The sequence below is a fragment of the Solea solea genome, chromosome 1, assembly GCF_958295425.1.
Source record: "Solea solea chromosome 1, fSolSol10.1, whole genome shotgun sequence".
In the NCBI taxonomy this organism is placed as follows: Eukaryota; Metazoa; Chordata; class Actinopteri; order Pleuronectiformes; family Soleidae; genus Solea; species Solea solea.
Window position 1 is genome coordinate 43,322,954 of NC_081134.1, and position 13,238 is coordinate 43,336,191.

The 13,238-nt window shown below is 41.9% G+C and overlaps 1 protein-coding gene across 1 annotated transcript in view; it reads right to left on the minus strand.

Annotated features, from left to right (window-relative positions):
* adarb2 (adenosine deaminase RNA specific B2 (inactive)) overlaps nt 1-11,859 on the minus strand; it is a 179,324-nt gene extending 167,465 nt beyond the window's left edge. The window contains exon 1 of the mRNA XM_058644435.1: nt 11,296-11,859. Within this exon, the coding sequence (XP_058500418.1) occupies nt 11,296-11,398 (103 nt within the window). The 5' untranslated portion in view covers nt 11,399-11,859. The remainder of the gene's footprint in view (nt 1-11,295) is intronic.
* Between the last annotated feature and the right edge of the window lie 1,379 nt (nt 11,860-13,238).

Genomic DNA, 13,238 nt, shown 5'->3' on the forward strand with positions numbered 1-13,238 from the left:
TCATATTAATGACCTAAAACAAATCCATCAAGGATGGACAGCAGTGATTATGATGATTGAGTGTCCACCTCACACAAAAGTTGTAGGGACTCGCATCAAGGTTAAGAACAGTTTGGAGAAGAGACGTGCTGCTCAAGTGTCTCAACATGGGGAACTCCACTCCTGTGGAGGTTAACGTGTAAGACCGTCTCCGACCTCCGGAGAGAGCCCTCACTCTTGGAAAGGCCGTCTTGTAAAATGCTCCGTTTTATAATGGAAATAAATGCCCCCCCCCCCCCCCCCTCACACACACACACACCCGGAGCAATAAGTCGCATCTATTCTTGACTAAAGTCCTCTTCATTAGCGTTATCTCAAATAGGCACCCAGTCTGATGGCGAGAGAATGGATGGGTTAAGCCGCTTCATCCAATTTCATTATTCCATATGAGGCGGGGTATCGGTGGTAACTTTGCTGTGTCAGCACAGACGACGGTCCAGTCGTGCCGTCGCGTGGCTGAGCCATGACATCAGTGCAGGGGTTTAAGTCACTGAGAGTGAAGCAGTTAGCCAGCTGATCAGATAAAGTGGGAGCATTCCTGCGTATGTGATTTTAATTAAAAAAAAGAAATCATAGCTTACTGGCAAAAAAAAAAAAAAAAGGATTCTGGTGGTGCATAAAGTCTATCACCTTCTTCGGCTATTTTCCGCTTGCGGAAATATGTCCGTGTTCACAGTAGCTGCTGCCATGCTGTGAATACGCACAAGCGAACCGGAGGCTGACAACAACAATAACAACAACTCCGTGAGCTGCTGCGAAGTGGAGGCAAGAGGACAGAGAGGGGAAAAATGAAAAGAGACAGAAAACTAAACAAAAGACGTGACGGAGGAGGGACGATGTGAGAGGGGAGAGGCGACGGAGGAGGAGGGAAACTGCAGACCGTCAAATCATCTGGCCTCTCTCCAGGCATGATGACTCAGGGCCGATGGCACAGTTAGAGCTAATTAGGATCATAAACTGGAGAAATGTTTTGCCACCATGATGTGTCGGCCAGGACTTTGCATTCGACATGGAGGCTTGTCATGACAGTGTGCTCAAACTATTTAGTTAAAGAAGGAGAATACTTACTTAATACAGTATTGTGTTTCATATGAAGAAGGTTGTGTAGATAAAACCTACGCCGTCCTCAGGCAGGAGCAGACTGTTACGTACTGGTGATGATGACTGGTTATGTCTTTTATTTATTGATTTCTTTGATGAATACTGTCGTATTAAACTACAAACTAGTCTCATCAGCATCTAAGAAAAGGACGTTCACGTCCACCAAGACATAAAATAGAGAAAAGTGACAAAACTTAAAAATCTGAGGATATTGGACATTTTCAGTTTTTGTGGATCATCAAATCGATAAATAAACATATGGTTTTAAATCTGGAATGGTACTGAATCAGGAAGATCAAAAACATACAGTAGATGTATAAAAACACGTCAGTGATGTCCTTTTTCTCTTTGAAGAATTTCTTTTAAAAAAAAAGTAGGAAAAAATCATTGAATCACTCAGATTGACCTTTTCTCCCTCTGACAGAATCACGTGACGTATCATCATAATAATTATCCCAATATAAGTGACTTTAATAGCAAAACAACATCAATTTATTATAATAATACCATTTTTACACATTTTACAGTTTCTTCAAATTTCAGGAGCAATCGGGAGCAAAAATCTATCTTTAATTATCCGACACTGATTGCAATATCTATCAATATGGACTGACTGGAACATTTTCGGTGAGGACCTATTGAGCCATATCGCCCATCTCTATGTTATTACATGGTAATGAGCTAAAATAGATTTAGTAGCACACACACACACACACACACACACAGTGAGTGGACAGAGCTTCACAGAGGAAGCCAAGTGCCACTGTCCAGGGCCGTGACTATGTTTTGACCTATCACCGCTGCACAGTGGGGTATCAGGCTGTGCCGTCGTTAATGTACAGTATATCGCAGACGTGTTTGAACCCGGCATCGTGAATCGAGGCCACGGCGTCTTATCTGAAGTAAAGACCAACTGTAAATCAGGATCCTTTCCTCAGCCGCGCAGAGAGATGAACATAAGTGGTTTCCCAATGGTTTACAAAGAAGGAAGTGATCGTTTTATCTCTTTGGGGCCATACAAATACAACAAATCACACAGTACGGCGAGGGAAACGTCCACGCTGTGATTTAATGCCCTCTGTAACATAAAAGGACGAAGACCGTTAAAGCTGCAGTGTGTACATTCGCTGATTTTTGTTTTTGTTGATGCAATGCACATACGTTTTTATATGGTTTCAAACATTAAAGATTATTTCCTTTTAAAGCAAGTCTGGTCTTAACTCCACCTCCCCTCGCCCCCTGCTGGCCATGTGCTTTTTTTTTTGTTTAACGGAGCCTGAAAACACAAGCCCTGGAGCCACGTCCATGGTCGGCATTCATTGTGCATGCCTCTGTGTTTTTCAATTATCGCTTTTCAGAAAAAGCCAGAATGAGACTTCGTAAGACCTCCTGATTCTTAGGACTCCGGGTCGCTGGCCCTGATCTTGCAAGGCCGGCTTGCCACGAAACAGACAGTAGGGGGAGTGGAGACGGCCCCTAATCTCCCCGCAAACAAGCCGTTTAACCACCACAATCACTCTGAAGCGGTTAAATTAGGATAAAATAGTTCTGCATAGATCCAATTTAAACTGTTGTCATGTGTTAACCGTACACTGGACAGCCTTTAATAAAAAGTCCCGAATTATAAGCGCTGCGACTCAAAGATAACAGTAAGGGCTGCGCTTTGATTCGACGTTACACCCGAAGCCTCAGTGCCAGCTCAAAATCTGACAGCGGCAGCGAAGCAGCTTCCCCTCTTTGTAGCTCTCTCTCTGTTTTATTTGCCTGCTCCCATGAACTCTTTCAGGTTGTGTTTCCCTGTGGACTGCAGACGCACAAACACCAACAGGAAACAATGATGCCGCTGACTCGCTGCGCTACGTCTCTGTTTATGAGGAGTGACAGCTCGCCACTGACTGCAGCACACCAGCATGTAACTGTGCACACACACACACACACACACACACACATTTGTTTTGATATCTTAGTGAGGACACATCACAGACATAATGCTTTCCCCAGCCCCTAACCCTGAAAAAGCTCTTTTAAGTTGTGGGGACCAGACAAAAACGTCCCAACAAGGTGAAAATGTCCTCTCGAATACAGGCTTGTTGGGTTCTTTTTTTCATGTGGTTGTTATAGTCATTTTCCTCGCAATGTTTTTGCTTATTTAGACAAAGACTAACATTTACATGTGTTGTACTGTTCAAATTCCGAATACAGTGGGTTTTTTTACCCCAATAAAACGTTTTTTTTTTTTTTTTTTTTAATTGTTAAAACAGTATATTTAACACGTAGTAAATTGTAAATAACTGCCAGATATTTAAATATATATATATATATATATATATATATATATATATATATATATATATATATGAATATTCTGGAAAAATGGGCAAAGGCGATTAGTCACAGGACATTCTGTGGCCCTTTGTCCAGACGGACATTTTGAGGCTTAGCTTTTAAAGGGTTAAGATGATAATCTGGAACTGTATAGTGGAAAAGCACCATAATATTAAACGTAACTACTACAGGCCTGACCTTAAATAACCTCATCCTAACTATACAACATGTCTGCACCTTGTAATGTCATCATTTATGGGGACTTGCTTCTTGTCCCCATTATGCAATTTAGTCCCTCACAAAATGAGTAATGCTGGGAAAACAAAGGAAAAACACACAACCAGACAAATCTATTCTAATACACACACACACACACACACGATACAGTCCACAGTAATAATTTCCATTGCAGCCACACACACACACACACACACACACACACACTAGCACAGTTAAACTATGCTGTAGTTGTCACATGTGTCCCCAAAAATAGTCGCGGCTTGAAAAGCTGTTGTGAACATATTGACGGAGCGTAACACATGACTAACTCAATTAAATGGTATTTGTGTCGCCATGGCAACAAGTTATTTGTGACGGGGAGTAACACACACTTATCTGTCCAAATGTGGGAGACATCAAACAACAAACTAATTAACCAAAAGTGTCGTCTGTGAACGTTGTTCTTTATTAATCTGCGTCTGTGCTTCCGCGTACTTGTGATTCATTTTCCTGCTGCGCAATCCGACCGAGGCGCTCGCACGTGAGTGTTTTTGAAATGTTTTGGCGTCAAATTTGTTTTGTGTGCCTGAACTTTAAATACAATTCCTCACTGCCGAGCTCCGAAAAGCCAAGAGGGACTATTATGAGATAATTACTAATTATGCTAATGTGCTAAAGTTGTGCTTTTCCTTTTCCTTGGTCATTTTATCAGCGGTCCTCTAGAGACCACAGTCAGTCGTAATAACCTTTTTTTTCTTTTTTCTTTTCCCACAGCTAAACGCACAGTCGGTTAGAGGACGCCGTGTCCTAAACCGACGACTCCTCCGCCGCTACGCTTAATCAGGAAGTGCCTGTAAATTCACAGAGCCATGCATGTGCACAGAGGGGAGCGCCGCGCCGGCGCTGACCTTCATTAACCTCATATGTGCCGGCGGTGTTTCTGTCGCCGCTCTTAATGTGGTTATCAGCACAAACACAAACAAATGTGACAGAAGTGTTTCAGGGCTAACACTGGAGCTGCTGCTGCTCTTCTCTCACAGAAGCGTGCATGCGCTCCGACATTGAGCCATCCCATAGTCACCGGAACCAGTAACTTGACTGTTACAGCACCAGAGCCCCTCTGTCTGTCTGTCTGACTGTCTGTCTGAAATGTGCTGTAGAATTACTGTGCACAGGGAGTGTTCCAGCAGCTCAGAGCCAAAGCAGAGAAACACTGACAGTGACGATATGAATTGTTTGGATTAAAAATAATCCCGACAGTGACTGAGTCATCATTTTATTGTATTTTTCCATTTAATTTGCACTACATCATATATTTGGTCTGTTTCTAAGATTGTAACTTAGGAGGAGGCATATTCAAATAAGAGTATGTCTATCTGTGCCTGATAGGGGATAATAATAGTAATAATAATAATTATTATTATTATAACAATATAAATGGCAATTAAGATGATCACGTACATAAAGTTGTTCTGTCAGTAAGAGTGTGCGTTTATCTAAATTTCAATTCAATATTAGAAAATTGCCTCATCATCACTCCTAATACTGTATCTGTGCAACCCTACTAGGTTCAGTATTTTTTTTATATCTATTAATATTACAAATCATTATATTATATTATATTATATTATATTATATGTAGTCAGTCTGGCTCTACCATGTGAACATTTTACTGAGGCCAGAGTGTGTTTTTTTTTCTTGCTTTAAAAGAATCCGACAGCTGCATTTTCTTTTAAGTTTTTTTTTTTCACCCCTTTCTTCAGTTTTTGGTTGTTGCCGGACAGATGATGGCAGTGAGTCAGACAGGAAGTGAGGTGAGGTGAGACGTGCAAGGGCCCACGCTCGAGTTAACCTGAGGATTTTTTGCTCCTACTCTGCTGCGAGTGGAGTTGAGGAAGTAACTGCTGCATGAAAAAAAGAAGAAGAAAAAAAAAGAAAGAGGGACTGAACCAAGATTATCACACACACACACACACACACACACACACACACACACACACACACACTTTAACATCATTGGACGAATCTGAGTCAATTTCAAACCGTACGTATTAAACACGTTTGATATTTACAATTTAGGGTTTAATGCTGATTAGCTCTCTGTGTGAGATACAAGAGTTTTAAATCAGCACAAGCCAACAAAGGCAGCTGCTAGATACAAAAAAATAAAAAGTGTGGTGTAGTCTATGGCAGACACCATGTAACCACAATATGGCTAATTCCATTCCAGCTGGGAACCTCCGTTAAATCATTAACCTCTCACTTTTCCTGCTGTCTAATAAATGCAAAATAGCTGACGATAAAATATATATATATTCTCTTGAGGAATCTTCAATGTCACGGAAATCTGACAAATTAACAACCGACAGACAGCAAATGGTGACAACATGAAATTAAGGTTTTTTTTCCCCCTGTTATTACTACTGTAAAAGGCGACTTTTAATTTTATGCTTCATTTCAGGTTTTTTCCCCCCCACTGAACACTGTCAACTAATGCATCATCCTCCATGTGAAACAAAGCTATTTCAAGTCGTTTGTAAGCACACTGTGATACACAGTAATCAGAGATACAAGTTTTTCATTCAAAAAGAGACTTTGACGTGGAATTTACGTGTGAATTATGGTCTTAACCCTTCTTGGTAAATTGCCGTGGGAATAATACACAACTCCTTATATGGACATCCTGGGCGTGTGTGTTTATAGGTCACATATTCAGGCTTTAACAAAATGCATGTTTATGTCGTCGTTGAGTCAAAGTTATGATTCATTTTTAGCAGTGATGTAAAGGAGCAATAATCGTGCAGACGTCACAAAATAGAACGTTTTTCTTTTCCTTTTGTCCATAAAAATGAGCCGAGTGAACTTTGAACTGTGACGTACTTCACAAATTTCTCAAATTCAAACATTTTGAGTACATGTTGCTCATTTTGCATAGTTGGTGAAAATAATTCATCAGATTATTCATCAGATTTCCTCGGGTGTGCTGAAAAAAAAGCATAGAAGACGCTCTATATTGCACATTCCTATACCCTCTGTATACACACTGTACGTTTAAACAAAAAAAGTAGCTAAATGCTCTGTGTTCTAAGGGTTAAAAGACATTTTCTCGTGGATAGAAAAAACAAATCAGTGCGGAATTAAGGTTTGTTGAAAATTGTCAAATGCTGATCCTCAGCCTCCGCTCTCCATGCTTTGACCTTTGCCCTCACCTCCGAACTGCCTTTATCACTGTCATTAGAACTAGGAGCGAGGGCTGGCGGATGCTTCTGCAGAGCCGCCGTTTCCTCCGTCAGTCTCCCCTCAGCTGCTCGGCTGCACCTTAGAGAGTCAAAGAATCCCCCCGGAGAGAGAGAGAGGGAGGGAGAGGGGGAGAGACTCAGTGGGATTTACACCGGTCGCCGCGACTGTTCCCTTGTTTGACTCTCTAGAGAGGAGCCTAGAATCAGAGAAGGTGATGACCCTCACCCCATCCTGCCCTGCACGACATACACCCGCCCACCCCTAACCCAACCCACAATTCACCCTCCCTCCTCCATCGGCGCTCCCACACTCAACCCCAGCCTCCGCCTCCCTCAGAGAGACAGCATAAACAGTAATTGCTACATAAATTATGTTCCACTGTGTTTTTCACATTTGCCCCTCGGCACTCCTGATGATTCACTGATATACTGTACTGTACGCCGAGAGTACAGGGTGATAAGCGTAGTTGTAAAAAAAAAAAAAAAAAATAATAATAATATTAATGTTGGCCCATAAATCTCTGTGGTGCTTATTTTTTAGCAGGTGGGGGGAAAACATGAGGAATACGTGGTACCCATGTCACTGTAAAACTCGTGTGCCACACGTGTAACACATTACAGTACAGTAGCAACATGGGAACAATTTAGTAATATTTTTTATCATTTATTCAATATTCAATTGCAACAGTGTGGTGATGAGGTGTTAATATTACATTAACACCATTTCATTTTATTTTTAAAATGTAATATCCAGGTCTGAGGAACAATTATTTTCAACTATTTGGAAAAAATGCAAGTGTTTCTCTTCATAATTAAAACCAGCGTTGATATCTCAGCTTCTTAAATGTGAATATTTTCTGTATTTTCTCTGCTCCCACTGACAAAGACATCATTAACACTGATTCATTTCGGTTTGTGGACAAAACAAAACATTTGAGAACGTCATCATTCCAAGGTCTGGGAAACACAGATCGACATTTTTCAACATTTTATGACATTTTATGGCCCAAATGATGATGGAAATATTAAAATTAGTTGCGGCCCTAATTACAACAGACAACCATTAGTGTAACATCTTCACTAATGGTGAAAAGGTTTTTGAATCATAATCACAAATCATATTAAGTTGAAATCCATCCTACCTTATGTTACACACTCATTCCCCATTGTTATTACTAAGCTATTACGGCGTGATTACCGTAAAAACTAGGCGGTATAATCAAAATAAGATGACACTGTTGCCTTCATGTGATGTAATGTTCAGTGTTAAGCGAAAACACACGCGCTCCCGTGTGTCGCTGGACTCTCGCACACCTCGACAAGGCTTTTCTTTGTGGCACCTACGTCCCCTTTGGGCAACATGACACACAATAAATCAAAAGGTTGTGATTAATTAAGAGGCAGACACACACACATACAGTGTGTCCATGAATCCCTTCCAGGAGTGATGACACAGGTCAAACACTGCGCTTTAAAGGGAGCGCAAACAGATACAGACGAGAGCGAGGCGTGTGACAGCGGCATTGTAACCCGGACAATACTGTACGAGGACGAGGCAACAAGCAGAGTATCAGCAGAGAGAGGAAAATGCAGATCAAGGGTGGGATTTCGAGGCAAAGTCTTCGGCTGACAAAAAGATGTGAGCACATAAATCTCTGGTCTGCATCTTTGTAATTATTTGCATTGCATACTTAGAAATGAACAATGGTAAAAGAAGATTTGGGGAAAGAATGAATCAAAGTTGTCGTGAGGAAACTGCTCATGACCTTTGCAGTGCACAGGTTTTAGTGAGTTCATCTACAAATAATCTGCAGGGATTAGGCCCTGAGTAATCCCCTCGATGACTTTTTGCCTTGAGGTCTGCAAAAAAATATTTGTGTAAAAAAAAAAAAATCTCAAGATTTAGGGGGGATGAAGGAATATGATGATGAGAAATGCTTCAATCCCAAAGTGCAGGGTTTGTTTCTTTTCTATTTGGACAGCTTAAAAACTCTCCGTGTGCAGTGAGAGAAGGAAAGAGGAAGACGGAGAGGGAAACAACGGGACGGGCAGCTCGGACCTGACTGACTGAGCGTTTCAGTCACTCCAACCTCCCCGCAGCTCTGGCTCGAGTCAGCGGCCATCAGCACTTCCCAAAGACACAGTTCATTTACAAGCCGTCCCAGGATGTGGCCCCTAATGTCCCATGTTATCAGAATGAATCAGCGGCCGCTGATAAATTAGCCGTTCGGAAACACACTGCGCAGCCCTGTCAGCTAATGTGCGTGCGTTTGTGTGATACTCATATGCAATGCTTAATGTTGTGGAACCAATTCTGTCGTTTTCCATTATGTAAATACATTTGCCTCAGCACTATATTTTATGTATTGTCTGCCTTGTCTCAATTACTTGGGCTATTAAAAATCAAGAGGTTATGGAAATGAGGTGGCGGTTGTCTGTTTGTACTTTGACGACAAGTGCAAAGTGTTTATGAAAGCTCGTTATGCATTCAATCGCAGTCGGATACGTCAACACGCTCCGAGCGTTCATCCATATTCCACAATGCAATGGGGGTGGCGTGTCGGCGGCTCCCAAGCATAGACAATGCAAATGATTGCGGGAGTCATCCGTTACACAAATAAAATATTACATGTCAGTGCTTTCGTCTCGACTCCTTTTTTATTAGGACGGTGCCAAAAAATGTGGAAAATGGAAATACACACACACACACACACACACACACACACACAGAGAGAGAGAGTCTCACACACACACACACACACACACACTTACTTTGTCTGGCTTCTCCAGACAAAATAAGCATTTGATGCTTCATTTTTGGAAACTTGGCAAAAACATCTCAGCAAACAATCATGAAAACAAAATCAGGGAGCATCACTCCTGCTTAAAAGCACCTGACGCGTCTAAATAACTTATTTTCTTGACGTTATTTCCCCATTTTTTCCCCCTCTGTGCAGCACAGGATAAAAAAAACATTCCTCAGCAAGCTTCAAGGCATTTTAACATGGAATTAAACCCCCAGTGGTAGAATTGTGACCATTTTTAAACTGGAGAAAACACCATGTGTCAAAGTGAGAGGTGGTGAGATGGAAACGTGCGAGCAAACGCCTGTATTTTCCTACTCCTTTTCTCCTTTTGGACACTGAATTTGCGCTGAGAAGTGACATAAATATACAGACGTCAGGTGGCAGATATATTGAACTTTACAGGGCATTAAACCCCACACCGTGAGCTGTGGTCAGCACCTATGGAGTGCGGCTACAGAGGAAAGCTCAATAGGAGGAAATGTCGCCGTCTTTCTGCGTCAGCCTGGTGAAAATCAGCAGCTATTCCATTTTAATTACATGTATAATTGAGTGTCTTCCAGTGAGTCGCAGAAAAATTAACACGCTGACCTCTTCACTGTGAACTCTTCCACTCTTTGCACTTCACGTTATGATTTAAAACACACACACACACACACACAAATAAAAATCATGGCACTAAATGTACCATTCCCTCGATTTATTAAAGCAACTGCTGATGCATTATTCTTCTTTTTTCCTCAGTTGTTTCAGGCCCAGAAGTGCTTCTCAAACTTGACACTTTCAGTGTGCAGCTGAATTAAAAGCAGCAAATGCCAGAGTCTCATGAAGGGGAAATTATTTTAAATAAGACAACAGGAGGGGAGAGAAAGGAATTTCTGAAATGTGTCTTAGATATGTCATTTAAAAAAAATATATATATCAATTTTCTTACAGTCAACATTGAGCGTGTTTAACGCAGTAATCCAAATGTGTCATTATCTGGAAGTACTGTTAGAAATTAAAGAAGAAAGCTGTTTATTTTATTGTGGAAGTTGAACAGGATTTGTTGCCAAACACACGTTCTTTGTCTTTGCGTCAGCATGCAGTAGTTAAATAGTTTAAATAATAGTACAAAGACCTTTCTCACAAGCTCTCATTTATTATTTATACTATTAAAGCAAATGTTTAGTTTCACTTCGTCTCCATAGTCCTGGGTGTCAGACACAATGAGGGCTTTTTAGGGACAGTGAACGCAGCAGCGGCAACTTCGAAGAGACAATGCGTCGTTGATACGGACGATGTCGCAGCTTGTTATTGTTCACCCACGAAGCGGCTGACATTTCTCCCTGTTTACACTTTTGATTGTTTTGGGGTTTTTATGCTATAAAAAGCTAAAGCCGCCGCGGGGGCTGTGAGCCAAGACAGCGCGTCCTGTGCCGTGCGCTCCGCTGCTCCGCCAAGGTGCGCACGACCTCTGCTCACAGTGGAGGAGGGAAGAATAAAGAACGGCACACTCTCTCTCACACACACACGCACACACACACGGAGGAGGATGGAAGGACAGAAAAGTGTTGTGAAAGTTTTACCTTTTCTCTTGCATCGCCTCCTCCTCCTCCTCTTCACCTTGCACTTCATCTGGCCGCTCTGAGCCCCGGACGCGCGGCTGCTGTTTCCAAGTACGGATGCCATCAGCGCAGCCTCTGGAGCCGGAAGCGCAGGGAACAACTTGGACTCGGCGGCTCGACTCTGATTTGTACTTGTGTCGCCTCAGCCTCCGTTGCTGTGTGATAACGCAGCGTCCTCTGCTCTTGACGTAGACTCGGACTCTATGTTTTCAGCTCTCCCTCCAAACTGGAGCGGGTTGGGGGGGTGCGCGCGCGCGCGTGTGTGTGTGTGTGTGTGTGCGCCTCGCTGTTCGCGTGTCACCTCTGTAACTCCAGCTCGCGGAGAGACTGTTTGCAGCGCAGCGCGTGGCAGCTCAGCCGCGCTTCTCCTTCTCCTCTCCCCGCTCCCCTCTTCTCTCCACTCCGTCAGTTTTCCGCGCCCCTGCAGAAATGTGGGCATCAGCCACTTTGAATTCAATCATGCGGGGCTTCGATCTATTTGCTGCCGAGCTTTCTAATTAGGCTCCAATCGTGGCTTGTCTGAGAGTTGTGACATCAGCAGCGACACCCTGGAGCCCACACCCCCTTCATTCTTCACCAGTTTGATACATTTCCACTCAGTCCACACACTTTTATTTCTTTCTGCAGGGGGAAGTCTGTTCTTCTCAGAGGTCAGAGGTCAGCCCGGTAGGGATGCTTGCACAAGGGCACTGGAGCAGGTGAGAGGCTTACAGTCTCCTGCTGGCTCACTTCTCCCATGCTGCCACAACTCACGTCAGGCTGGAAAAACAGAATGATGTGATACTTGAGAACATGAAAACAGACAAGAAACAAAACTCAGCTTGTGAAAAATCCTCATTGTAAACCATTGTTCATCAACTAACACAGTAACTAAGTTTCAAGTTGGTCAAACTTACTAAGGAAAGTTAATTTGCTGCTTTAAATAGACAATAGATGTTATAATAAATGTGTCAAGCAAACACACCAGAGTATTTTCATTTCATTTTAATTTCATTTTACTTAGTTTGCTTAGCATCCAAATAAATCAACATAACATTTGTTCATAAATATAAAATGTACTACAAGAACAATGTGACACTTTACCTTTAACAACCCCCTTTCATTAATTTACCTCACAAGATTAACTTTTACAAACGTAACCCTTAGAACACAGAGCATTACGGCTGCTTTTTTTCCATTAGGTTAAAACGTACGGTATACGCAGAGGCTGTAAGAATATAGAGTGTCTTACATCCTTTTTTTCCAGCACTAGCTAGTCTGATTTTTTCATTTTCACCAACTATATAAATACGCCTGAGCAAAAAGTACATTTAAAATTTGATTGAACATGTGAAATTTGGAAATATGTCACAGTTCAAAGTTCACTTGGCTCATTTTTATGAACAAAAAGAAAAGAAAAACTCTATTTTGTGACTTCGGCACAAGTATTCCTACTTTACTTTTTTACGTTTCACATCACGACTGATGAAGGGGAAGCAGTAGCATAACAGCTACGCTAGTAAAGTGAAATGGCAGTTAACTTAAGGTGAAGGAACTGTCCCCCCCTCCCCCTCTGAAATATGAGTGGCGTGAAAGAGAACTTTACGAAATAACAGGAGTGAGAAATTGCTGAAGGATAACAGTTGGAATATGAACCTCAATTGTTTTTTTTGTGTTTTTGGGCAACAGAAGTGACACCAGGCGTCTGAAATGTGGCCCTCCAATCAATTTGAATTAATAGATATAATATATTGTTCCTTATCAACACAGAAACTTATTTAATCTATAAAATATCATGGCAAATATTGTTACTGCGTTATCATGAGGGGGTGGTGCCGTGGTGCCTGAGACCCCTGAGTTAGACACTGGAGCTTTAAGGTAAAAAAAAAAAGAAAAAAGAATAGTCACATTTTCTTATATTTCCT